This window comes from Onychostruthus taczanowskii, unplaced genomic scaffold (assembly GCF_017590055.1).
Source record: "Onychostruthus taczanowskii isolate IOZ18803 unplaced genomic scaffold, ASM1759005v1 scaffold24, whole genome shotgun sequence".
Lineage (NCBI taxonomy): Eukaryota > Metazoa > Chordata > Aves > Passeriformes > Passeridae > Onychostruthus > Onychostruthus taczanowskii.
Genome location: NW_024499684.1, coordinates 7,912,073 through 7,940,028, shown reverse-complemented (window position 1 = coordinate 7,940,028; position 27,956 = coordinate 7,912,073). Strand labels below are relative to the sequence as shown.

The window sequence follows — 27,956 nt, the reverse complement described above, 5'->3', positions numbered from 1 at the left end:
CGTGCCCGGCTCTCCTCTCCGTGACGCGCTCCCTCCGCCCGCTCCCTCCCCCTGAGGGCTCTCCCCGCTCCCGCCCGCGCTCCCCAACATGGCGCTGGCGGCTGTCGCGCGGGGCCTCGGGGCGCTGCGCCGGCTGTGAGTGCGGGCGGGGGGCGGCGGGGCCGGGGCGGCCTGAGGAGCCGAGGGGAGCTGCGCACAGCGAGCTCGGAGCCCGCTGCCCGGGCAGGAGGGGAGCGAGCTCTGCGGGGCGTGAGGGGACCCACGGGAAGGCCGGGCTGCTCTGTGGGAAGGAAGAGCAAATAAACCCTCCTGGGCCGTGGGGAATCGCTGTGGCGGGTGCCATGAAGCTGCCCCGGCCCCGGGGTCGGTCTGCAGCCTGTGCACAGGGAGGGTGACCATGACAGCTGTGTAGTCAATGTTTAGGGCATGCACCGATTCCTCCTCTCATTGTTGCCACCGAGCTCTGCTTGTGTGAGCTCGGGGACGTCCCGTGTCTTTTTGTCCGATAACGCTTAAAGAATGCTGGACTTGATCCAAAATTCCTGCGTTGTTTTGCATACTAATTAAAACAGTTCCAGGAGTTTGCTTTCACGGCTCTATCCAGTCACTTCACTGCCGTTATCTCATTTAGTTAGCATTAATCATCTGAAGTTTAACTTTCCATTTCTAAGTCTCCATAGCTCGCTCTTGCTCTTTCACACTCATTTCTCTTGCACCTTTGCTCTACAAAAGCAGCTCCTGTTGCCTTTTTAAGCTTTTTTATTTTATGTTTGCTCATGTCTTCTTTCCCAAGTACTTAATGAGTTGGCCTCTCTGTAATAAATAAATAAGAGTTGTTGGCTGTTCTGTCCACCAAAAAGAGGGGTTTTTTGCTTGTTTGTTTTAAGAAAACTCCTTGATTATTTCTGTTTGAATGCTACTAGAAAAGCACGGGGATAATTTTTATTGGGTCCATGTGAAAGTACTTGGGGAGAGATCTGGTGAAGTTTGGGCGTCTTCCCTTGTTGCAGCTGAATATGTTCTGTATCAATAGATGTATCAGATGTTTCAGTGCTGCCCTTTTCTCACCTGAAAATAAAATCAGCTCAGTTGCCACTTTTTCATATGCACTCTAACTCTTCTGTTCCTTTATAATTGCACAGGCAATGGAACCAAGTACAAATATTTGTGAAATGGGCCTCGACAATAGGTATGAAATTTCACTTCTCCAGGTACAAGCTTTAATTGCTGTGCAGCATGAATGGTTTTAGAGTATTAGTTGTTGAAAGACTGCAGGGTTTTTAAATAAACATACAGTGTCTTCACAGTTTTTGAAAACAGGAACCTGTAGCTAACCTAACAGAAATCATCTTTAATGTTTAAACAACATTTTGCATAATTTTATCTGTTATATTTAGGTATGTGGAAATTAATGAAAACTCTTTATTTTTTGTGATGTTTTCCTCTGTGTCCTTTTCTGATACAAATATTGCAAAGTCTGTGAGAATTGTTTTATAGGCATAAGGACTCTGAGTTAAAAATTCAAAGAGCAGCTTGGAAATGCTTTTGGGTGAAGTATGCTTTTTCTATTATTGAAGAAATGCATAAACTTTATAAATAATGTAAAATAAAGCAGAATTTTAAAGTTGCTTTGTTTCCAGGAATGTTTTTGTGGCTTGGTTTCTTACTGTGCTTCGTCCTTTCAAACAGGAGGTCACAGCATAGGGAAGATCCTTATTGCAAACCGAGGAGAAATCGCCTGCAGGGTGATGCGAACAGCCAAGAAAATGGGGGTGAAGTCTGTGGCAGTTTATAGTGAAGCAGACAGGAATTCCATGCACGTAGCAATGGTGAAGTATATTCATTAAACTTGGCTGATGTTCATTCATAACAGTATTTTTCATTGATAAGTTCCATGGGTGAAGCAGATTTGGGTGCTGATGCAAAGTTGATTTTCACTTCTGTAGACCTACTGCCAGATTTTCCTTGAATGGGTGGAAAGCTTGCCTGGTCTCTGTCTCAACACCTGACAGCTTTACAGAAAGTGCATTCAGGTTTGGCTCTCTGACTCTGGACAGCCAGGGGTTAGAGAATGGACTGTGATTCTGGGGAAAAAGTCAGAATTTTTTTTCACCCAGCTGAGCCTCTCCATGAGGAAAGGCAGTGATTTAAACTGCGGTCAGATAAGTGATATAATTAGCTCAGAAGCTAATTTAAATTTGCTAGTAAACAATCTCTGTTGTCTGTTTTTTTTGTAAAACAGGCAGATGAAGCATATTGCATTGGTCCACCACCCTCACAGCAGAGTTACTTGGCCATGGAGAAAATACTGCAGGTGGCAAAGGTCTCAGCAGCACAGGTAAGATCAGGGCCTTACATCTTCTGTTGCTTCCATGTCTTTAGTTCTTTATTTTTGCTCATCTTGCTTTTCCTTAATGATCTCTGAAGCTTCTGAGTTTTCTAAGCTAAACTGATACAAAAAACAGGCTGCTAACATTTTTCTGTTTTAGGCTATTCATCCGGGTTATGGTTTCCTCTCGGAAAACACAGAGTTTGCAGAGCTGTGTAAGCAGCAGGGAATCATCTTCATAGGTCCTCCTTCATCTGCTATCAGAGATATGGGTATTAAAAGGTAGCTGTTTCTGATTTGCTACTTGGTTATGCAGTTTACAGCTTGGCAAAGCTAATTTTGTTAACAAATGACCAGTTGCTCTGTAGTTGTTTTATTCTGTCAGTTTGCATTGTATTTTTACAGTTTTCTTCAAAGGAACAAACTCCAGGTTTATAGATTTGTTTAGAGACATAAACAGCCAAGAGTGTTCAGTTATTGGGATTTTAGTAATTAAATAAGTAATGATTCTACTTTTCCAGAATTGAAGCATTGCAGTGTAGTATAGGTAGAGGTTCAGCAGTCAGATTGGATGGGTCAAAAGAGCAGTGGAAAAGAAGCACCAGATCATCAGGGTTATTGTGGCTCATATAAAATGATAAGTTTAGTTCATCACAGAGGATCTTATTCTTAGGTACTTAGATTAAAGAAAGACTTTTAAGGTATGAAGTATAAATCAAGAATATGGAAATGAAATTATTACTGACACAGGAACTGTGCAGTCATAGTTAGAGAGAATTAACTTTATCACCTCATAATGTGAGAGTAAATTGCCTCAGTAATTTAACAAGCTTTGCATGCATTTTGGAAATTAGAGTTGTTATGCTTGAGTGTTTTATGCGTGGTGTGAATGTAGCCTGTGTAATTAAAAGTTTTGCCTTTGTACAACTTTAAATATTGCAGGATACAGTGTTTTAATTTGAAAATGTTAAATTTTGGCATCTATAAAGTGGAAAAGCCAGTCAAACTAAAGTGTAATCCTGCTAGGAGAAACAAAAATATTTGTTTGAAGCATGAACTGAATTACAATCCAGTGCTGTGTAACTCACCTATGCAAGTAGTCTTGTTGAGGTCTAGGGTGGAACTGGAGAGAATTAACATTGGGAACATTAGACAGGTTGGAGCTTAAAGTAAGAAAAAAATATTTTTATCATTCTAAATATAAAACTGTTCTGTCAAAGCACTTCCAAAGCTATAATGTCTGCTGCTGGCGTTCCTGTTGTTGAAGGTTATCATGGAGAAGATCAGTCTGATGAGTGTCTAAAGGAACATGCCAGGAGAATTGGATACCCAGTAATGATTAAAGCTGTCCGTGGGGGTGGAGGAAAGGTAAGGAACTCATCTGTTTATCATGTGCTGTAAAGTTACTGTGGCTCAGGATTTGTAACTCAATATTCTAAAAGAAAACAAAAACTGGAAAAGTACTTTGTGTTAAAATTTATTAATGGCCAATCCAGCACTATGAAATCTCATTTCCCTTGAAGTGTAGAAGTTAAGTAGCTGGAATAAACTGAAAGAGTTTTGTTTATTTCAGTGTATCTCCAGTAATTCACATAAGCAGAAAAGTTATGCTATGGATTTGTGCAAAATGAGATGACTCTGTGATGGGTTCTGTGACTTCCTTTGCTAACAGTTTTAAACGTTGCATAAGAAATTATTAGAAATACCATTTTGTGTCTAGATATTTTTCAATGAGTGGTGAACTCCCAGTCTAAATCAGATTTTGCTCTGAAATAAATGTCTGTAAAATTACATATAAAAAATTTTAGTTATTTCCAAATAGCTAGATTTATTTCGTAAAAAATAAGTTTTTCTCTGCCAACCTTGGAAAATCTCTGTAATATTTGAGGGCAAAATTGAATTTTGTGCTCACTCATATCAATGGAATGATAATTATATTATTTTACACTTCTTATGGCACTTTCAATGGGACTTAGTAGGTTTATCTTACTAGAGGCTGATACACAATTCTGCTAAAGTTTATGAAAGAAAGAAAAAGTGTTACTTTTAAGCTAATCTCTCACTCTGTGTGCAACAAGGTTTTCGTTGTGTGCTGTATTTGAGATATTTAAATAAGCTTTTCTCTTGTATTTTAGGGTATGAGGATTGCTCATTCAGAAAAGGAGTTTCTGGACCAACTAGAATCAGCAAGGAGAGAAGCAAAGAAGTCTTTTAATGATGATGCAATGCTGATTGAGAAATTTGTAGATAATCCTAGGTGAGAAATAGATGTTTCAATATAAACATTGTAATGCTTATTCTAATTAAATAAACATAACTGGCTAAGTTGTAAGGTTAAAATTGGTTTTGTATGTCTGATTTGCACTATGAAAGTTATTAATTTGGTCAAAATAGTTTATAATTTATTGAATTTCTTGTAGTGGCTTTGTTTTGAATGACAGGAATTAAATGCTGCGACTTGGGAGATGTGGCAGTGAGATTTCTAAAATTGATTTACATCTAGGAAAAAAATCTCTCTATAACATTTAAACTATAGACCTTAGTCAAACTGTGATGGTGATTCTGCTGCCCTCAGGTGTCCCAAACCAGTTGTTTAATCTTCCTCTACTTAGATATTTCAAACAGAAGTGAGAGTCTTTAAGGCCAAACTGAACCAATTTATTTTTTATAAAGAATGTCTCTCAGAGGTCTGTTTGACACTCTTGTACTTTACATGTGTTCTTCCTTGAAGCCTCACTATAGGGAAAGCATTTATTTCAAATAAATTGAGAGTCTGCTTATGCTGTCAAATGGACATGAGAAAAAAACTCATTGCTGGGGAATTTATTTTGCCAAGATCAGGGGATTGTCACAATAGTGATGTATTTTTATTATTTTTATGCATAGAATAAAATTCTGCCACCTAATAGGTGTCCTTTGAAATGGTGTTTTGAAGTGAACAATGTTATTTCTGAGCCAGGACTGCTACTGTCTCTTGTGAATTGCTGCACAGTAAATTATGAGGGAAATAATCATTATCAAATTAATAGTGAAGTGGTTTTACTTTTATTATAATAACTAAGAAGGAGGTAGCAGCCTTCAGATATGTGTCTTGCTTATCCTACAATCTATGAGATTTCACTGCAGTAGTTGGTATTAGGAATCCTCTTTCATTTAGAAGATTGAGTAAGTCTAAAACAGTAAAATCTTGCATAATACCAGCCTCACTTTACATTTTCGGCATTTTTTAAGGGCAGGCACTTAAATTTATAAGAAAGCCTATTAAAATTACAAGTTTGAAGTCTGTTTGGAGCATTAAAATACATTAAAACATTTATTTTTATGGAACAGGCATGTTGAAGTCCAGGTGTTTGGTGACCAGCATGGCAATGCAGTGTATTTGTTTGAAAGAGACTGCAGTGTGCAAAGGAGGCATCAGAAAATCATTGAAGAGGCACCAGGGGTGAGCAGAAAATTGTTAATACATTTTATGAACTGCTGTGTTTTTATAGTAATTGCTATCTCCCATTGAATGTATGTAGTGGGTAATAATTTATTTGTAATTCTCAGACCTGTTTCAGTTTTGCTGCAGAATATGTTCTTATTGAAAAAACTACACTCTTTAGGAAAATGATTCTCAAAGAAGAATTATTCTCAAAGTAGATTTCAAGTATAGTACAGATCAGGGTTTCACTGCAGTTAAATACTGTTAAATATTCATGCATACCAGATTTAATACCGCCAGACTTAACAATAGTTTGTAATCTTTTTATTATCATTATTATTTACAGCCAGGAATTAGTCCAGAGGTTCGAAGGAGACTTGGAGAAGCTGCTGTCAAAGCAGCTAAAGCTGTGAATTACGTGGGAGCAGGTAAATCTGGGGAGCTGCAGCTTTTAGCTTAATCAGACTTTAAGTCTCAGGCATCTGGTTGTTTTTGAGTATGACACACATCCCTCAAATTTTTGAGGTTTAAGCAAGTAATCATGTAGTTAATTCTGATGTAATTACAGATTTAAATTAGCATACCTGAGCTCAAGACCAGTGGCAGCTGAAGGATACAAAGAAAAAAATTTCAGGGCTGATAATTTGGTCAACTCAACTGTTGTTGGAAAGTGAGCATTATGAATTAGTAAATTTGAGCTGAGCAAGGGGAAAATAATTTTTCTTTTAGCATACAAAGGGTAATACTTTATATGCAAACAGTAGTCTTTAAAAGAAAATCACAACTCACTTTAAAGTCCACACCATTTCCCAGATGAAAAATAACCTCCTAAAATTATTTGAACTTTGTTTCCTCACTGCTTTCTTTGGATATTTATTTTTTTAAAAATTACATACTCTATGAATATTCAGAATACTTTCAAACACTCTTGATGCACTTTTTAAAGTGCTAATGAAATGCAGCTCTTACTGTAGAGAGTGGCTATTAAGCAAAGGTTATGTAAATATACAAGGAAACAACCCTTCTGTTTTCAAATCTCAATTTTGTGACCCTTTTAGATTATTTCTGTAGAATCTAATGAAATTCAGTGTGTCTGATTTAGAAATAATAGTCTTGGCATAGCTGAATTAATTCTTGGGTGTCTTTTCCATAAATGGGCACCTAAGATGCTCTTAGGTGAAATGTCCTTTTGTTGAATTCTTCAGGAACAGTTGAATTTATTATGGACTCCCAACATAATTTTTACTTCATGGAGATGAATACCAGGCTGCAAGTAGAGCACCCAGTTACAGAGATGATCACTGGAACAGACTTGGTGGAATGGCAGCTCAGGGTGAGTGTTAATTGATTTTACCTGCAGAGCTCCCCCTGAGTGCTGTGTGACACAGCCTGTGAGAGGCCACGTGGGTTTCCAGATCCTCATCTCCTGCTCAGCTGTCAGGGTAGAGTTTCCTTTGCTCCACAGGAACATCATCTCACATTGCTGTGTTGGATGTAGAGCATTGTGTAGGTGCTCTGAATTTCAACCAGGCCTCTCCCAGCTGTGCAGAGAGAAAACATTTTTCCAGTGTATTTAGAGACATTACAGACAGTGTGGAAAGTGGGAGGGAGTGGGGTCCTGATCTTTCCTTTGCTATGTTGTAAGATTTCTAAAACTAATTGAAATGGTTCTGTGGCCCAAAAATTATTCTTGCATTAGGCTGTAGGAGGAAAAAATCTTCACAAAAACCTATGTCTGGTGTTCTACCAGTATAGCCACATTCTGAAATAGATGTACCGTGGGGTGGACTGGAGCAGTGGATTTCCTCACACACCCAATTTGCATAGATTATTCACACATTTGAGTGATCACAGGAAGTCTTGGGTATTAGGGGACTTGAAATAAACCCCAATTCTGTTTGTATAAATCCAAAAGTGAGGACAGCAGCTTAAGTAGTGTGAGATTAAGGGTGGGGAAGTGTAATCAGAAAGAAAATTAAAATGGCAATGCTGATGCGAAAAGAAGGGACATTTGTCTTCCTTATCTGGGCATGGAAATTGAGAATTGAATCCTGAGTTAGAATCAGGGATCAAACAACACTGGAAGAAAGAGGTAAACAAGGTGGACAGGTTCAGTGATCTTTGCACTGTTTTGCTCCTTGTGCGTTTTAAAATGTGCTTCCTAGTTGTTCATATTCAGAAGGAATATAGTTAATATTTCATATATCATAATTCCAGAATACTGATCCTGCATTAAAGAAAAAAAAACTATTGTTTTCAGGTTGCAGCAGGAGAGAAAATTCCTCTAATGCAGGAAGAGATCCTGCTCCAGGGCCATGCATTTGAAGCTAGAATATATGCTGAAGACCCTAATAATAACTTCATGCCAGGAGCTGGGCCACTGTTGCACTTATCCACCCCCCCAGCAGATCGTTTCACCAGGATAGAGACCGGAGTCAGGCAAGGTAAAACTGAAGGCAGTGATGGAAGAAGAAATAATGAACATCAAGATCTTACCTTTGTAAGCATTTCCCTCTTTGGCCACAAAAAAGTTTGTCTAAAAGAGTGCTGTTATAAAGACAAATCCCTACAGAATTTTCTTATGCTTTTCCATGTACTTTTGGTCAATCACCGGATATTTTATTTACCTCTTCTTTTCCTGTACCCAAATTAATGCCCACTGGATCACGGTAGTGATATTCTCCTCGCTATTTAGCAATCCTGAATTCTGATTGCAATAAAGGAAATTGAATTTGGGTAATGTTACCTCTACAAAAATTTATAAAAAGTCTGTGCTGAAATTGTCCTTAAAATTGAAATGCCAGGTCACATTATCATGTCTTCAAACAATTTTAATCTTGAGAGAAACGTGGCCGTGAATTGTGCCTGTGTTGGATGCCACGTGGTGTCCAGTACTTAGCATTACCAACTTTCATAACTATGTGGTTGCATGTTACAGCATTTTTGTTTTATTGCCCCGTTTCAGGTGATGAGGTTTCTGTGCATTATGACCCCATGATTGCAAAGCTGGTGGTTTGGGCTGAGGACCGGCAGGCAGCGCTCAGAAAGCTGCGCTACAGTTTGCACCAGTACAATGTAAGTGGGAGGAGCCCAGTGTGGCACCACAGCTTGAGCCATCAAAGCATGCAGGAAACACTGCAGTAAAACAAAAGTGCATTCCAAAAGGGAGCCTGCATTGCTACTGCCATTTCTAATTCATTAGTTGTTTGGAAAAGTTGTATTTTTTCCTAATTTGCAAACTGTTTTCATTGGTGGAGTGAGTGAAAATAAGTGTGCAGCCCAGTTTTACACATAGATTTTTAAGCTTGTGGTATCTTCAGTTTGGATATGCACCTGTGACTTTATAGAAGGGTAAGGCTAAAACAACATTTTCAATTGTAGTGTGAGCTTTCTCCTACTTAAAGGGTTTCTTAAGTGGAATTTGTGTCAGACAATATTTGCTTGTAGTTTTTAATTTGTAAAAAGAGCTAAGTTTTTAGACTGTACATGTGGTAAAGAAAAATGCTGTCAGCTCTTTTTAAGAAACATTCAATTTTTCCCCTATGAAAACTACAAGTATTATAATGGTTTTCAAAAGTGGAATTCAGAAGGTTTGGCTTGAGGTGAGACTGAATATTACTTGTGCAGAACTAATAAATAATTTACACTTTTAAAGCATTTACACTTTTAAATCAACAATATGAACATTACATTCGTGTGACTGAGGTAGTGGAAGTGTTGGGCCCCGTATTGTTTTAGCTAAAAATGAAATTTACTGCAAGAGAAAGAGATAAAAGAATTCTCTCACCTTTGCCAGAATTTTCTGAGCAGTTCTGTCAGTAAATGTTGACAGCATAACATAATTACCATTTTTACTGATTTCTCTAAAATAATGATGATTCATTAGATATTTTGCACTGCAGGAAATGGATAGTATCTAGTAAACTTATAGAAGCCCCTGTTCCTACTTTTTACTATTAAAAGATCAAATATGGGATACTGGAATTGTTGTAACTCATTTTTAATAAGAAGCACTTGTCAAATTAGGAATGCTCTTTTAAATACTCAGAGCACAATTTTCCAAAAGTAGAGTTTTTTCCTGAAATTACCTCCTGTTAGTGTTTCTGGGAAACTTTGCTCAATTTCACAGTGGACAAAGGCAACATTTAGAAAACAGAGTGCTTTTGAGAAAGCAGCTTTTGGGTTTTTGGGTTTTGTTTTGGTTTTTTGTCTTTTTACAGTCAGTGGTTTTATTGATAATAAAACAGACCAGTTGAGTGAATTACATTTTATGGATAAACATTGTGAGCAGAAAGCTGTGTATTCCTAAGTCAGTTTGGCAATATGCTTCTGTTCTGTTTCTTTACAGATTGTAGGATTAAGCACTAATATTGATTTCTTACTGAGCCTGTCAGGACATCCACAGTTTGAGGCTGGAAATGTGCACACTAATTTCATTCCTCAACACCATGATGAACTATTTCCAGCCAAAAAGGCAACTCCACATGAAGTTATGTGTCAGGCAGCTCTGGGGCTCATACTGAAAGAGAGGATGCTAACAGATGCTTTCAGAGATCAGTCAGATGGTAAGGATCATTGTTTTATATTGTTTCATTTTGTGAGTTCACGTGCAGTTACTTAATTGGGATGTTCTTTCTTTGCCCTACTTCGTGCCTGGTCAGGGTTCTGCATTCTGGCATCTCCCAAATATTTACATACAGGGCAGACTATAACTTCTGTTAAGGATCAGATAGGGAATATGTCACCACTGTAATGTCCAGAGCACTTCCCAAAGCCCTTCAGACAAGCACTGTCTGAAAGACCTTGGGATTCATGGTCAGTGGCACTGTGAGCTCTTTGCTCTTGATATGCACAAGCAGTGCCCTTCTGCCTCTGTTATTCCTACAAGGTCTTCAGACAAAATTACCTCTGCTCTGAATGGGAGAGGCAGTGGGGGTTTAATGGAACCTTCACCTAAAGGTTCATCAGGACCTGCTGTGGTGTAGTTGAATTCTGATGCTCTCTAGTCCTGTTCAGGGATGTGTTCATGGAAAACAGCCAGTGCCCTTCCTAGTGTCATGTTGTCTGTAGGTCACACAGCATCAATTTATTCAGTGTTGGAGATCAAGGAATTGTCACTCCCTCTGACTACAGTACTACTTTCTGTAGTCTTTTCTGTGCAATATAAATACATAAATGTGAAGGTAGTAAGAGCAGGACAATGACTTTAAGGCCTAAGTTCTAAGTGTTGTGTTTTGCTGAAGTAGAATGAAAAATAACATATCTGTGTATTTTGTGTTTTAGATAAATTCTCACCATTTGCATCCAGCACTGGCAGAAGAATAAATATATGTTACACTAGAAAATTGTCTCTGTTGGATGGGGAAAACAGTAAGTTAATAAAGTGTGTGGAGGGAAGGGAGGTACTTGATGTATGGTGCTTGAAAATTCAGGCTAAGATACAGCATAGAATCAGCATGAGTTTTATGCAGTGTAAGCTGGGAATTCACAGAATTGCATGTTTAATCCACACTGTTAGATCCTGAGGACATGTAAACCAAATTGAAATGACTACTAATTCATATTCATCATTTAAATAAATGAGGTTGAGATTTTAAAAAGAGTTCCATTTACTTTTTTTAAACTTCTTTTTGTTGTGAAAGGGGTACTTGGCCCCCCTCACAAACTTGTTTTCGGTCCAGATAATACACATTTTAGATACATGATTTCAGATGTTCATCTTTGAAAGAAAAATTGTCTGGAATTCAGTAGGCATTCTGCAGTGTGTAGTAAGCTAATCTGAAAGTACTTGTTCTTATCTTAGTGTTGGTAGGCCTCATTTTTATCAAGAAAGCCTTGATAGAGTTTATATGTCATCATTCTCTAGATATTCCAATTGAATCTACTCATACATGCATGTTTTGTTTTATTGAACAGTTGTGGATGTAGCTGTAAGTTACAATCAAGATGGGTCATACAAAATGCAGGTACAAGTACAATTTTTTCAGATACTTCATTAGATAAAAGAATCCATTTCTTGTAGATTTCTCTTAGTATTAATTGTTACTGAAATTGCTTGGTGATTACAGATGCAGGATTCTATTTTTAGTGTGCTTGTATCTATTGCTATATACTGTTACTTTGACCTGAAATCTTCTGTGCTAGATGCTGGATTGGCATGGGAGAACTATTAAAATGTTTCTGACAAGGCTAAGAGAAGTGTTTGTATTTTCAGTATTTAAAGGTCTTGCTCTTTATTTTCCTTGTTAAACTTGTCTGTTTAAAACATGGGAAGTTAGATTTAAATCTGCATTTTAAAAGCCTTTTTTTCCACAGGACTCCTGCTCTATTCTGTGCATGAGAATGGATCTCCTGTGGGATAAATAAAAGCTTTCTAGACCATTATCTGCAAGATAACATTTTGTTTTGAAGATGGAAATTGGAGAGTGATTACCAAATGAGCTGAGGAATCTTCTGGTTAGATAATTGAATGATACCCCCTAGAATTGGCCTCTTTGTCCATGCTATAGAGCTCCTACAGTAAACAGCTCAAGATGCCTTAGTTGTAGATAATTTTGTGTGTGCACATGTGAGAGTCTCCACTTGTTGGCTTAAGGGGGTTGTGTTTGGCTGAGTGTTCAATATTCCTTCTTGCATCCCCTGTAGTTGATGTCTTATTCTCTCAGATTTGGCACCCAGAATGGATAAACACTCAAGAATGCAATCTCTATTTCTTGTTTTAATAGTCAGAATAGGGGAATTGAGAGAATAAGTATTTATTAACTGCTTAGACTGTATAGAAATGGGTGTACTAGAAAAATAGGGATAAAATTATTGTGCTTTCAAGGGTATATCGTGCTAACTCAAACCTTTACTTCTACTGATATGAAGATTGAGCTAACCCACATCCCCCCTGTAATACCTGGGTTTTTTGAGTGTATTGATTATCTGTGTAATGTCTGACAGTTTTTACACCTGAGCCTTATCCTAGAAGTCACATCAGCAACGATGAAAAGAGGCTGGAAGGGATGTAGGGGCCATTTCTGGAGGGAAGTGTAACTGGAGAATGTAGACTCCTAGGGAAGAAGGAAGAATTGGGGTTGACAAGGTAATGGAGAGTAGCTGGAGATAAGAGATGTGAAGGCATATTTGGGGGCTTATTATGAGGAGGACAGCTCCTCTGGAGTGCTACAGAACCTGTCCTGAGGCAAAGCCACCAGAGCAGGTGGCTGGGCCTAGAACTGGCAGGCACTCAGTGCTCAAGCCAACAATTCTCTGCTCAGGGGTCAGTGTCAGATCAACGGGATCCTTTCAATGCATGTTTTCAGTGGAAGAATAATTTGGAACTATGTAAGTGAAGACTTGAGTTTTATTTCTACTTGTACCATCCTGAAAGACCAGCAAGTCTCTGATGCTGTGCTCAGTGATGTCAGACTTGGAAGTAAACATATGTGAAGTATAATGTATTTACCTTTGTGTGTTCTTACAGTCTTTGTGTGCTGCAGTTGTAGTACAGGTGCAGCTTCCACTGAAGGAACAGGTGGGAAGGGATAGTCATAAATAAATGACCTTTCTGTTTGGTCTTTCTTTTGCAGTTTTGGTGTCTCATTGGCACTGTTTCCATTACTGCTTTGGTCCTTTGTAGGTTTACTGAATATGTTGTAGTTCTTGTCCTACAAGCTTCCAAGACAGAGGAAGTCACCTCTCTTTTGGAAAACATTGTGGAATATGTCAGCTGAATACTATGAATTCCTCAGTTTGAAGAAAGTCAAGATGCTAGGACAAGTTAAAAATATTGGATTTTAATAACATCACTAAACTCAATATTCTGGGTTTTTTTTTTTTCTTAAGAAATATTGTCCTGAATGAATATATTAGATAATTTGCTGAGCTGCTTTTCTTGGATACACAACAGTCTTTTAACTGAAAAATAAAGGATACATAAGGTTTAATTTTTTTTTTTCAATTCCAGAGTTGCCTGTGCAGAATCACAGGTTAGGAGGGTACAAATACAATCTTTTCATTTGTTGCTAATGAATGGTTAACCTTTGTCCTTATAAAAGCATTTAACTTTCAGATTCAAGATAAAACGTTCCTGATTTCTGGAGAGATTTTGAAAGAAGGTGATTCACTTTACTTGAGGTCTTCAGTAAATGGAACAGTGTCTAAGTCCAAGTTGGTCATTTTGGACAACACCATTTATCTGTTCTTCCCGGTAACTTTCCTTTCTTTACTATCACAAATTTAAAATTTTGGATTTTTATCCATATAAATGAACAACATAAATTGCAATAGAATGTGAAAGAGCTTTGACCTATCAAGTTTTGATACCTGTTGGATTATTGTTCTAATTAGAAATTCATTGCTAGTGGTGAGTGAGAAAAAGAACTGCTTTTAGAAAGTTAAAATACAGTTGGTGAGTCAGGTTTGGAAATGATGGTTTAGGAGGGGGGGAACACAAAATACTGAATTTGTTAGGTATTGAAGTTTGTCACAGGACAGTCGCACATACTTCAAACTGCCAAATATTTGAGAGGTCTTGTAACTGGTGTTTTAATTTCAGTTACAATTTTAAAATGATATGACAAGAAATAATCAATACTGGTCTCAGGAAGGATAACTTCAACTAATATTAAAACATGCAATTATGAGTTACCATGGCATTATATGCATTGCATATATACAAATGACATTTGAAAGAAGATGTACCCTAACTTGCATTATTAGGTTGTAATTTTTTATTTACAGTTGAAACATTGCAAGGCCTTAAAGTAACTCAATGTAATCTAAATAAATAGATTATTATTTATTAGTTTCAGTGATTAACCTCTAGCTCTGAGCCCCTTAAAACTTTCAGCAGAATGCAGCAAAAACTTTGTTGCTCCAGTGATGAGGACAAAATAACCCCATGCTGGAATGGCAAAGCTCAGTTGTCCTGTGGTATCAGACAGGGGGTCTGGGGTGAGTGATGGAGAAGAAATCCCAGGACTTTAGGGCATGGGAAGGATGTTGGGGGTAATGAGTCTTTGAGAGACTCTGGGAGGCATCTCTGAGAGGACTTAAGGGATTTTGAGTAACACTGAGAATTTTTGACTAAATTTAGCACTGAATTAATTTGATTGTAAATGGTGAAGCACTCCTTGGCAGTGGCTGGCAATGGAGATGCCAGCATGTCTCCTGCTTGTGGCAGCCACCTGCCTGCCCCTGTGCAAACAGCATTTATGCATTTTCCAAAACCTTCTGCACTGCTGATGCATGAACAGGGAAGGTACAAATAGGGGGTTTGTACAAAGATCCACATGGACCTGCTTTGTCACAGGTGTTGTTCCTTCCTTGCTGGGCCTTCCAGTAGCATGTGTGACTTCCTAGGCCTCAGACACAGGCAAAGCAGTGACCATCACAGTCCTAGTGCAGCTCTGACTCCAGGGTCTGCCACCCTCAGAGCTGAGTGCTTTGCCTAAGGCTGGATCTGTTCTTTCCCTCTGTCACCCCATCTACTGGTGATTTCATGTATTTACTCACCTGTTTATTTCATGTTTGTTTCACCTGTCCTGGATTTTCTTTTTGTAGGAAGGCAGTGCTCAGATTGGCCTCCCTGTGCCCAAATACTTGTCTGCAGTGAGTTCAGGGGCAGAGCAGAGTGGAGCTGTGGCACCCATGACAGGCACAGTAGAAAAGGTAATTATAACAACATGGGTGGGACCTGAATTCTCCAGTATATTCAAATTTACTTTTTTTGTAGTACTATTTCTGCAGTACAGAAATAGTGCTTCTGTACTGCCAGGAAAGATCTGGGGCCAGAAATGTCAATGCTGTGTGATTTCTGATTGGAAGAAGCTTTGTTTACTCTGAGTTTTCAGCAGCCACCCATGGCTTTTTAAGGCTTCCGTTCTTTCTTTAGAGCTCTGGAAGATCTGAACTAATGCTACTGCTTAACTGAATTTTTCTTCATCTTAATTACTTCCCAAGTCAAAGCTCTCTGAAGTGTTATGGGCCATTTGATTAATTTCATCTAACAAAAGAGTGAGATGCACTTGCAAAAAGAAGAAATACTCAGAAACACCTCTTTTGTTAAGCTGTGAATTGATTTAATTTTCTTTAGCTCAGCGAGTCTTCTTCATTCTCTGTACAGTGACAGAGTTTCAACAGAACGAGGTTTTCTGGAGAGTTTAGTGGTTGAAAGATTCAACCACTAATAAAAAGGCATAAAGGACAGTACATGGAACGTGGATCTCTGACATCCTGAATGAACACTCCAAATCAGAGTAATTGTTGAAAATGAGGTGGCTCCTGCCATCTTCTTTCTGGGTGTTGTTTTAAAGACTTTAGGGACTGGCTCCAGGAAGAGGTTCTGACATTTCTCAAAATAGAATTGCTGAAGCCCAGAAAGGGTAGACTATACATCATCTCTTCTAGTGTTTCTGCTTTGATAGGTAAATGGCTTCCTGGTCATCCTGTCATGTGGTACTGACCTTGTTTCTGTAGGCTCTGCCTTCCCTTGAGGAGATCTGTCTAGAGCTATTCCATATCTGGAGAACTCAGATACCCAGACAAACAAAAATAAATAATATCAGGCTGTTTTGCAAAACCTCTCTCCCTCTGTGCATTGTGTTAGTCAAGATCCAGCTGATTTTGAATTGTACAGGAATCAATTATTTTTCCCCCCCCCCCAATTTTCTCCTGAATTGCAGGTGTTTGTGAAGGCAGGGGATAAAGTTCAGATTGGAGACCCTCTAATGGTTATGATAGCTATGAAAATGGAGGTAAGTGACATGTAAAGGTTTTAATTATTGAGAAAATAAAAATCTGCTCAAAATTTAATTATTTTTGCTTGCATTATTGAAGTTCAGTGTGGAGTGCAGCTTGCAGCTGTCAGTATCACTTCATCTGCTGTAACATCAGTGTTGTCTCTGACTAGATTTCAGAGGATTATATTTGCTGTTACTTTACTAACAAATGATGATTATATAATCCATGGTATTCTGCAGCTGTTTTAACATGCATTTGAGTGATGGTGTCAGGCCTTCTGTCCCATCCTCTCCTTTGACTTTTCTAGCACAAAACTGTCTTGCTGTGTCTGCTGCTCCCCAGTTGTGATCCAGGCACATGGATGTCTGCTGTTACTTCAAGCAGAGACTTAGCTAATGGGGACTTTGCAAATATGCACAGGATTCTTCTTGTGTATAATATTATTATTATTAATAATAATATTTACATAAAGTTTTATCAAAAGCACACTAAAGATTCTGTGTAGTTATCCACACAGCATTCAGAGGACTGGCATTTTGGCCATTTTACCTTGTCACAGTGCTTGGACTGTGGCTCAGATTGCTTGAATTACAGTTTCTGTAGCCTGAACTGGTTTGGTTTGACTATTTGTTTAAAATCTCAGTTTGTGGCAGCAGAACTAACACTGTTGAGAAAATCTGCCTTTCTCTTATCATGTTCTTTTTTTTTAATTACACTCAAATTCTATTAAATAAAACTGTGTGCACTAAAAAAAAAACCTATGCACAAACTTCTTTGCAGTTGGATGCTAAATGTGTTTTTGCCTCTTCAGCTGATATCCAGACTGACATTATCTGAGTTATTTTTTATAGTGCTATTGAAATATAAAATGTGAAATTTAAAAAGCAAATTATTATTTAGAGAGTCCTTAGATGTAAGGATTTAATAGCTGATCTTACATGTTTTGATGCTGGACTAACCCCATGTAGAAAACTACCAAGAGGCAAAGCTACAATATCAAACTAACCTGGTGCAATGACAAGCAGACCTCTTGGGGCTTGGTGTGTAAGCATGCTGTTCCTTTACTGGCATTGGTAGCTGTGTTTGTGTTTAATCTGCATTTTACCAAATATCTGTCCACTAAAGACCCCTCCTGGCCAAAAACCAGAAATATCTTCAGTAAATCTGCAGATTTCTCTTAAGGGAACAAATCTGCTCTCTGATTAACATTTTGGATTAATGCTGTGTTATTTCTGTTTGGTATTTATTACAACAGCAGAAAGCACTAGTGAGGTAAAATAAGTCAGCTGTTCATACTGATGATCATTCACATGATGATGATAATTCATATAAATGTATTATATAGCATTTTTCTCCCCAGTATACTTGCCAAATATTTATGAGAAAATAAAACTCAAAAATGGACTAGGAATGTTTCAAAGAAGGTTTAAAATAAAACATGTCAGAGGAAGGAATTAAGTGTTCAGTTGAAATTGGACCAAGCAGTAGTGCTGGCATTTGCTGGAGAGGGAGGGAGGGGAGGGAACCCCCCGAGTTGTCTGTGTTCACTCTGGCTGTGTTTCTGTCCAGCACACCATAAGGGCTCCCAAGGCAGGAGTGATTAAAAAGGTCAATTTCCAAGAAGGTGCCCAGGCTAACAGACATGCTCCACTTGTTGAATTCATGGATGAAGAAGCAGAGTCAAAATAAAATTCAAGGAAAGTGCATTTTATTTTTTCTACTTTGCTGATTTTCTCCCGGAAGATTTCTTCATATTTTCAGCAGACTGTTTTGTATGAATGGGAGATTGGTTTCCTCTGCACTTCCTGCATAGTTTGACTGTAAATTATGCTGAATTCACTGAAATTTGGGTATCACTATACTGTAATTATAACTTGTGGACCTATGTGATTGTTGTCCAGTGGTTGTTTGCCTGATGAAAGGACTGGAAGAAGATGTGAAACTCTGAAAGGTTCAGAGAGGTTTAATAAGGACTATAAGGTACAAACAGGTTGGGTTCTTCTGCCTACTTGTTCACAGCTGCCTTTTTTCCCTTAAATATGCGAGAATTGATTTGAAGGAAATCTGAAAGACAGTTTTTCTATTTTCTGGCAAAATTCCTGTTTGTGGCTTATGTTTTTGCCTTAATAGGGAATTTAGGATTGTTCCTTAGCCCAAAATGCCTCTCAGTCATTTCTGGTGCATCTGTTTTTCCTGTTTACCTCAATGAGTTGTGACAATTTGCATTTCAAAAATGATTTTAATATACCTCAAAATATGTGATACAAAGCATTTCTCAAATACATTTGCTACACTAATCAAAGTGAAAATGTAACTGCTTTCCAAAAATACCATTTGAACTTTAAACATGAAGTAGTAACAGAGAAATATAAGCTTAATTAATACTTAGTGTGCCAAAATACAATACTGACTTCAAAATCTTCATTACTGTTACCGTATTGTTCATGTTCTAAAATATTTCTTACTGGCTGAAATGAAGTACACCACAGTCTTTATAACAACATGAAATGTTACTAAGAATAATAGATTTTTTTTTCTGTATCTTCAGGGTTTCAGAAGGGAAAATTGGCAGGTTTTTGGATGTGCAAAGAAAAAGAATTCTCAGACTAAGCATACTGAAAATTTGCCATAAATTTAACATATTTAACCAGCAGCTTAGAGAAACAAGGGAAAGAAAAAAATGTTTTAATTGTTGCAAACTTTGAAAGTCTTTTCATCTTTCAGTTAATGTGAAGTTCTGTTATCATGTGAAGTTTTGATATGCTAATTTAATTAAATAATCTGTTCTATACTGCAGAAAGGAACAATCAGATGCTGCAGTGATCCCAAGCCTGTAGTTAAATCTGTGCAAATGGACCCTTACCTGAAATCTCATTTCTGAATCAATATACAGTATCATGGGGAATTCTCTGATCTGCTTTTATAATTGTGCAGCCTTGTCTGCAATGCAGAAAAAAAAGTGGTGAAAAAGCAATGACTCTGGATGATCAGTGTATTAAAAGGATATTTTAATACTTTACAATTTTCCTTGCAATCCTGTGGTCATCTAGCAAATAATTAAATTCCAGTGATCATCGTGTAGAATATTGCCACTATTATTTTTATTTACTGCCAAATAAAAATTAAGCGTAACTTGGAATGTTTTGATTTTTCTCCATTTTGTTCTTTGCTTGGATTAGAGGGTTTAAGCAGCTGTTTCTGTATCATCTGATGATGATGAGCACAATCTGCAGATCACATTTAGGAGGCAGTAATCCAGACACTCGTGATGGGTTTCACTGCAGGTAAGGTTAGGCACTTGTTTTATCCAGCATTCAATCCTCACACAGAAACATGAGCTCAGCCCTGAAGACACTCAGCAGCTTGGCATTTATTTTTTTCTCTCTCTGTGACACGGCTGTTTCTAGACTGCCTTTGCTGCACTGAATCTGCACCATTAGAACTCCCAGCAGGAGGTTCTCTGCCCGCTCAGGCTGCACGGCTTGGCTGCACACAGCCAGCGCAGCAAAACACATTCCCTGGGAGTGACAAAATGTCCTCCCTTCGGAGCCAGGGAGACAAATAATCTCACCAGTCTTCATTTTCCCTCACTTCTCAAAAATTAGCAGTTAGGTTTTTATCTCTGTAGGTTTCTACTGAGATAGATTTTTCAGATAGTGATGGTTTTGTTTAGTTAAGAAATCTCTTGCAGAAGCCACTGTCACAGTTTGCATATTTGAAATGCTTTACTGCAGTGTGATTTAATTGAACTTGGAGATGCTCAAAAAATTATTAAAGGTAGGTTGTTTCTATACCAGTATCTTAGTTAACAAATCTAACTGAATCTTCAGTTTATTACAAATAAGTTTTTGTGTTACAAATGTAAATTGATAAGAGTCCTAGTAACATAGCTGTCACTTGTTGTCTCTAAAACACTTAATGGCAGAGTAAGAAAAAAATTTTAATTTTTTAAAATGCAGTATTTTAGCATTTGGGCTAAAGGGGTAATCTCTGCTTCTAATTTATTATCAATTTACCTTTTCAGATAGTGCTGTAGTTCTGAAACAGCAGTCACAGATGTTACAGGAACAATGAATCTCAACTGATTCTAGTTGTAATGATTTTTTCTTGCTGCCAGAGGAGAGAGGGGGTTGTGTCATGAGATATTTAATTCAGCCACAGCTGATGGTCTGCAGGAAAGAGCAAGGGTGTTGGTGTTCCAGACTCAGGCTTCTCCAAGACAGGGTCAGGGAGCACTGCTCAGCTTGGACCGGGAATGGCTCATCCTGCCCAGCGGTGTGGCTGCTGCCAGAGCACAGCGAGAGCCCTGTGTAAACTTCAGTTTTCCCTGCGGGGATCTCCATCTCTCCTGCACTCTCCAGCGGCTGCCAGTTCCTGTGGCTGATACCCAGGGAAGCTCTGTAGTGTGGAGCCTCAATCCATGCTGGACTGGGAACCAGGAGAGCAGGACTGTGTTCTTATTTCAGCCACTGACTCACTGTGACTTCACACAAGTCACTTGGTAGATATTTGCCCGTTTCCTCCTATTTAAAGAGGTTGACAGCAGTCAAAACACTGCAAAATTTGTGGACACACTGATTTATAAATAATTTTTTCTGCTTGTTGGGAAAGTTGTCATTTCAGATGTAGACTAATTCTAATTTTTTAAGGTTTTTTTTTAACCTTTTACAAATCAAATATCAATACCTCAGAGTTACAAAGTTTCCAGCGTGTATTGTATCCTTTGTTGCAATGATTGTACCAGCTAGTTACCAGGAAATCTTAGCTTCAAGTCTTCATGCTGACTAAAAAATGAATACTCAAGTGGTTTTTGGCAGGACCTTTAAAATTTAGGTATGATAGAGGGGGAAAAGTTTATCTGGGCACAGAACTCTTTTATTGAAGTAACTTGTTGATATGTCCCTTGAAATAGGTACCATTGCACTCTCACAAGGTATCATTGCTGATAATCCTCTTCAAGCAGATCAGGAATTGTGTGTCCTGTCTGTAAAAAGTTCAGCTGTGCTCATTAGAATGCTGAACTACCAGCTTTTGCACAAAGTATATTCTCGACATACTCAAGATACTTCAGCTTCTTGTACAGTTATGTTCCAGGTAGAGATTTTCACACACAAATGCCTTGCAGGTGAGTATCACTTAGTACCTCTATAATACTGGGGCATACCCTTCTGCCTAAGGATTCCATTTGGAAAATAATATGCACTACTGAATGCTGTGTTTAAAAAATCAACATTTCAGAAATTGGTAATTGAAACCTTGGTATTTATTTTTATGTGATCCAACTGAATTTCTTGGAAGAGAGCCTGGATTCTAAAAGCAATTTTGAGACATTTGATGTTAGCTTAAAGACCTGTTGATTATACAATGAATTAATATTAAAACAAACATGGATGTTATGGTTACACCAGAATACACCATGTTTTTTATTATAGCAGTAATTAATAAAATACATCTGGAGTCCTGCTGGGTTTTAAAATCCTAATGGTTGCTGCATTTAACTTTAATCTGTGTGCTGGTTTCAGCTGGGAGTTAACTTTCTTCCTAGTAGCTGGCCCAGGGCTGTGTTTTGGAGTCAGTGAGAGAATAATGTTGGTAACAAGTTTTTTTTGCTGAGTACTGCTTGCTCTAAGGCTGTGTTTTGGAGTCAGTGAGAGAATAATGTTGGTAACAAGCTGATGCTTCAGTTGTTGCCGAGTACTGCTTGCTCTAAGTTAAAGGTTTTCCAGTTTCCCATACTCTGCTAGCAGACAGGTGTACAAGGAGCTGGGAGAGAGCAGAGCTGGGCCAGCAGACCCCAACTGGCCTAAGGGACAAACCACACCACAGAACACTGTGGCAAGCACAGACATGGGGGAGGCTGGCCAGGAGCCACTGATCGCTGCTTGGGGACATTCTGGGCATCAGTCAGGGTGTGCTGAGAAACTGTAGTGTGCATCACCTGTCTCCACTGGGTTTCATTTCTCACAGTTTTATTATTATTTATTATATTTGATTTCAATTATTAAATTGTTCTTACTTCAACCCATGGGTTTTGCTCCTTTTTTCCTATCCTCCTCCCCATCCCAGCAGGAAGTGAGGGTGGTGGATGAGCAGTTGCATGGTATCTAATTGCTGGATGGAGTTAAACTGTGACGTTTTTGGTGCCTGATGTGAGGCACAAAGGGTGGAGATGACAACAGATCTGACCAGACTTTGTGTAAAACAGATTTGTTACAAGCATTCATTATATTAATTTAATAGTCAGTGGCCACAGTGTTGTTTGTTCTCAGAGCTGTTGTGCTTGTTCCCAGGTTTGTGTCAGGTGATGATGCCCTTGGTGTCCAAGTTGCCTTTGTGCTGGTTATCACCTCTGAGGGCTGGGCTAAGGTCGATTCTGTTGTACTTTATTACACTGGCCTATGATATGATAGAATTGCTGGTTCTGAAACAAAGAGAAAACAGTCACAAATGGGGGTTCTTCTGGGAAAACTGCTGCTCCAGTCTCCAGGGGGAAGTTCCCCACACAGAGGAAGAGCTGGTCTTACTCCTGATCCTATGGAAAAAAATTCAAATACATTTTTACAAGAAGCAGGGAATCCTAAGAGCAGTACTAGAGGGGCCCTGCCTCCAGGCAGGTGGAGGAGAGGGACAGCCAGGTTTGTAGGACTGTGTGGATCAGATGGCCTGGCACAACAGACCCACAGGAGTGTAAGGCTCTAGCAGATACCTGTGCACAGTGCATCCTAATGCCATCAAGCTGTAAAGGGGCAGATCCCATTTTCCTTCACTCCCCATCCTACTGGATGTGAGCAGCTGTGTGATACTTAGCTGCCAGCTGGGGTTAAACCATGACAGCCTCTTTTCCTTTAAACAGTTCTGGTGCCACAGCAAAGCTCCAAAGAGTGGTGAAAAAGGCTGACAGCTGCATCCCTCTTTGGCCTCTCTGAAAAGGAAGGTGACATCTTCTCCTGGACTGTCCCCTTCTGCTCACTCACACACAGGAACACTCAGCGACCAATACTGGGGTGGATCTGCCACCAAACACCCCAAGCCTGTTCAGTGTCCTGGGCTAAGCATCCCAGAAACATCAGACACAGCTGCTGCTCTACAGAGTTGTAAAATGAGGTAGAATACAAGAATAAACCCATTCAAACCCAGCGCTGTTACATACAAATGTGGTTAATACACATTTTCCTTGAGACCTGCCCCACTGTAGTGTTGCAGGCAGCCAGTCACGTGCACAGAGGTTACAATCAGGACAGTATTTTTGGCCAGGTGGTGTAGACATGAGCCCAAGAATCAGTTTGCTGTTACAAGGAGGAGAGGAAAAGGCTGAAGGTGTGTAACATGACAGGAGCCAAGAGCCATCTTACTACTCTTGCCTTGTACCTCTGCAGTGTGCCTACCTTCAAGGCAAAAGACTCTACCTCCAATATAAGTTAACTTAAATTATTGTTTTGTATACCAATACCAAAGTATGTGCTTTGCATTGGGATGGCTGATTTTTATTACATTGAACAATTACAGGTGGCACATACAGAAAATCACTGGGATAGGGTGATTGATGTCTCAGTCTTCTAGATTCTTGAAATCACCTGCAATTCTTTGTAGTGAGAATGGAAAGCTGCTTACAGTTCAAAGGTGTAGGTTTTAATCATGAAGCTCTGATGGCGCTGTGTGGATCACAGCTTGGGAAAGTTTCAAAGAATTCTGGTTACAAGCATTGTACCTTGTATTACAGAAGTTCTGAACTAAAAAATGTCCATGTAAAAATCAACTAGCTATGTCAATTCTTATTGCCCTCCCATTTGCTAACTCATATTACTTAAAATGCTTTTAGTACACATATCTCAGTACTTACTAGTTTAAAAAAAAACCCAGAAGCCTAGCAGTCTGTTGCCTTTTAAGTGTCCTGGGATGTCTCAGTTTATTCAAGCCTGCCAGAGTATGGTGGAATACATGCAAAATTTTCAGATTTTCTTAGCCTTTCTGACCTGATTTTGCTTTGTCACATACAGCTGTCCTGCTCCCTCCCAGAGATGCTGTCACATGGAAAACTGCTCCTAACAGTGCCTTGGACTGGGTGTAGTAACTTGTTAACCTCTTGTGTAATGCAGGAAGGATGAAAAACTTAATAGAAGGTGAACACCCTTCCCTGCAACCTATCAACAACAATCTTCTGATACTGGTGCTGTGTCACTGCAGGTTAAATTGCTCAGACACCTACAGGAAGACTCACTGTTTACTTCCTCTGTGCTTCCTTCAATGCAGAAAAAAACCCATAATGGGCTGATAGAGACATTCCAACTGTATCAGCTGAACAGCACAACAGGAGGTCATTGGGTCTGCACCTCTGGATGCCAACAGAGTGGCATTGACTACCCTGGTGCAGGATAGCTCATGGGACTTTGCTACAGGAAGACTCACTGTTTACTTCCTCTGTGCTTCCTTCAATGCAGAAAAAAACCCATAATGGGCTGATAGAGACATTCCAACTGTATCAGCTGAACAGCACAACAGGAGGTCATTGGGTCTGCACCTCTGGATGCCAACAGAGTGGCATTGACTTGTGCAGGATAGCTCATGGGACTTTGTTCTCTCTTAACCATGGGGTCAGTTTGCAGGCAAAGGGTCATAGCTGTAATCACCCTATGGCTGTTACATCAGTATATGATGATTTGGTGGTTTCATTTTCTAGAGCACAAAGTAAAAAGATCTGGTTAGAAAGACATGTCAAGCCCAAGCTGCCCCAGGTTACTGTTATCCTTCATAAAGCTTTGGGCCTCTTCCTCAGAAAGTGCTCTAAGTTCTCAGCCAGGGGATTACACTAAATGGATTCTGCTTTGACCGAACATGAGACTTATTTGTCTGCTCAAGAAGAGAGCTCAGGTCAGTGTAAACCAGCTCAGTGTTATATTCAGTTATGCGCTTGACACAGTTGGTTTTAAAAAAATAAAATCACTGCCTCATTTTCCTGGGGTTCACATGAGAAGATAAAACATCATTGGTTCACACAACAAAACAAGGCAAGTGTGTCAGCCTTAAAACAAACTGAACAGGTCATCGTGTTACCCTGGTCACGGTGATTGTGCTGCGGGCACATTGCACAGTGACATTTCCTTCTCCTCGGTGTCACTGAGGGCACGTGTCACGTTCACAAGCAGCACAGCTGGCTCTCCCTGCTCTGACCTGGGCTCCATCCTGCACGGGGCTGCACAAAAGGCAACATGTAACAGGCCCAGTTCAGGTAACTTACGCTTTTTGGTGGCCTCATGCTGCCTCCTGGCTTATAAAGCATCTGGTTTTCTAAGAAATGGTGAGAGTGAGATTCAGACAGCACACACAGCATGCAAGTACCCATCTCCGTCTGTAGGCAGGATCAACCAGGATATGGGTGGAATTGGGGCAATCTGGCTGTGTCCTGAAGTGTGTGCCTGCCCACTGCAGTGAGCTGTGTTTGGAGAATAACTCAGTCTAGTCAGACCATGGTGGCCAAGAGTTCTGGGTAAGGTAACCTCAGATTCAGAAATGCAGCCATATCCCCATGGAAGCACTCTGGAAACCAATACAGAACACTGCAGCTCCCACTAAAATCAGTAACACTAGACTCATGACCTAAATGGCAGCAGGAAGTCACCCTTTTCTCAGGTACAGTATCACCTGAGGAGTGATCTTGAATTGGAAAAAAACCCACAAGAAATAGTATGCATGCTGTGAATAGCAGCAATATGTATTTCACATTTTTAACTATATTTCATTTTTATAACTTATATCACAGGATTATCTCGTTATCTGCCCTGCTCAGAAGTGGTTAAGTATGATTTTCCATACCTTCTACAACAGGAATTCATAATATAGAGCAATCTAGTAAGTTAGGGAGATCAAACCAAAAGCCAGTCAAAAAACTAAACACAAATACAGTGTGCCCCCATACACTCAAAAAAACCACTAAGAGTCCCTGCATTACAAGAAACCTGCAAGATCTGCAGGTATTAGAAAAAAACAAGTCACTTTAAAAATCCTCTTTCTCTCCTGAGGAGTCTCCTGCATGCACAGCTCATCCCTCAGATTATTGTTACATGTCACAATAATTCTCCAGGTCTAAACTGTGTCTTCAGCTGGCAGGAGGGCTGTCACAGCATGTTACAGTGATGGCAATTAGCTACCTCAATCAAAGGGATTTCCAGGTTTGGCTTTGCCTCCCCTGCCGTGGTTACAAGGGCAGGGCTGGTGTGCAGTGTTCATGGCTGTTCACTGGCCAATTTGCATCCACCCCCAATTTCAAAATTATGCTCTTTGGTAGGATTCAAGGTATCCAGGCAACTGCTGTCTCCAAGAATAGCTGAATTTAGCTATATTCCCATATACTTGATATCAAGCTCTTAATTTTACTGTTTCATACACCAGCAAAATTGGACACTTCACAGGACAGGCCCGATTTTCCTCACCAAATACAACTGAACTCCTTACACTCCCATCTCAACTTTGCTCTGATTTTCAGGAAAGTAAGCAAGAAACAATTCAGACCCTTTTCTATAAAAACTCATACATAAACTGTGGACATCCATGATGAGGAATGGCTTTTTGAAGTCTTAATTTCTCTGCGGTGTGTGCAATCATACCAGTCATAATAAATACAGAAGCTTACTTTAATAGCTCCAATCTCAGCAGGAGATGAGAGAACAAGATCAGATCTCAAACCTTTGTCCTTCACAACAGCAGTTTGCCACCACTGTGAGTTTTATCAGCAAGTATTTTGCTTCCCCAAACTCCCTCGGCTGCCAAAAGCCTGCAGTAGGTAGAGTAAGCTTTCCTGGGAAAAAACAACTGTCTGGGATAGTGGTACAAACCGTGATTTAACCATTGCAGCCCCTTCTGCTAGCACAGCTGCGCTACTGCGGGAAGAGCTACATCTGCCCACAGCTGCCCAGAGCAGATCACAGCCTGGAGCAGGGAAATCAGGGAAATCTTACAGCTGTGGAGGTGCTCCTCTGTAAAGCTGCTGCCCCGAGCCTTCACCTTCCCCAGGTCTCCGTGGCTGCTCAGCAAGCGATTTTGCCTCTTCTGCGAATCCATCCTGGAAAGCCCGGGGGATATTCCCATCTCACCCTTTCCGGGTTCAGGCCCCCAAGAACGGCGGCCACACGACCCTGGCGCTCACACTGATGGCTCGAAAAGCGTTTGACCTTTTGATATTGACGAAATAGGAACACATAGGGAGTCCTCCCGACAGAACAGCGGGTCCCGGGGTGAGGAGCCGCTGGGAGCCCGCACCCCCTCCTGCCCCAGCCGCATCCCCTTCCTAGCCCCAAGCCCACCCCATAACAGCCTCCAGGAGGCCGGGAGTGACTCTTTCCTTCCCTTCCCTTCTCTGCTCGGGCCGAGGCCGCCCCGGTGCTCGCCGCGACCTCAGCGCCGAGCGAGGGCCGCCCGCCGCTCGCTGCCGCCGCTCCCGGGGAACGCGGCCGGGGCCGCCCCCCGTGAGGGCTCCCGGCT

General features: G+C 39.8%; 1 protein-coding gene and 1 long non-coding RNA gene across 2 annotated transcripts; one reads left to right on the top strand and one right to left on the bottom strand.

Annotated features, from left to right (window-relative positions):
* The first annotated feature begins 6 nt into the window (after nucleotides 1–6).
* On the top strand, nucleotides 7–19,620 carry MCCC1 (methylcrotonyl-CoA carboxylase subunit 1). The gene is made up of 19 exons (XM_041405871.1): nucleotides 7–135; nucleotides 1,143–1,189; nucleotides 1,690–1,829; nucleotides 2,243–2,338; nucleotides 2,490–2,611; nucleotides 3,550–3,697; nucleotides 4,465–4,586; nucleotides 5,660–5,771; nucleotides 6,100–6,181; nucleotides 6,959–7,086; nucleotides 8,014–8,197; nucleotides 8,719–8,828; nucleotides 10,102–10,318; nucleotides 11,037–11,123; nucleotides 11,670–11,719; nucleotides 13,810–13,947; nucleotides 15,303–15,410; nucleotides 16,424–16,495; nucleotides 18,051–19,620. Exons 1-19 carry the CDS (start codon nucleotides 89–91, stop codon nucleotides 18,168–18,170), a joined length of 2,130 nt encoding a protein of 709 aa, XP_041261805.1. The 5' UTR covers nucleotides 7–88; the 3' UTR covers nucleotides 18,171–19,620.
* A 2,554-nt stretch (nucleotides 19,621–22,174) lies between these two features.
* On the bottom strand, nucleotides 22,175–27,946 carry LOC121336622. The gene is made up of 3 exons (XR_005952791.1): nucleotides 27,779–27,946; nucleotides 27,434–27,646; nucleotides 22,175–22,902 (listed from the first exon to the last, which is right to left on the bottom strand). It is a non-coding gene; the product is annotated as an uncharacterized LOC121336622 (long non-coding RNA).
* Nucleotides 27,947–27,956: the final 10 nt, after the last annotated feature.

What these genes read in the sequence shown, in the direction of transcription:
- MCCC1 (XM_041405871.1), top strand. Translation starts at nt 89, where the DNA reads ATGGCGCTGGCGGCTGTCGCGCGGGGCCTCGGGGCGCTGCGCCGGCT. An exon ending in AAATTTGTAGATAATCCTAG is followed by an intron (nt 4,587 to 5,659) that starts GTGAGAAATAGA and finishes TTTATGGAACAG; the next exon opens with GCATGTTGAAGTCCAGGTGT. An exon ending in AGAGACCGGAGTCAGGCAAG is followed by an intron (nt 8,198 to 8,718) that starts GTAAAACTGAAG and finishes GCCCCGTTTCAG; the next exon opens with GTGATGAGGTTTCTGTGCAT.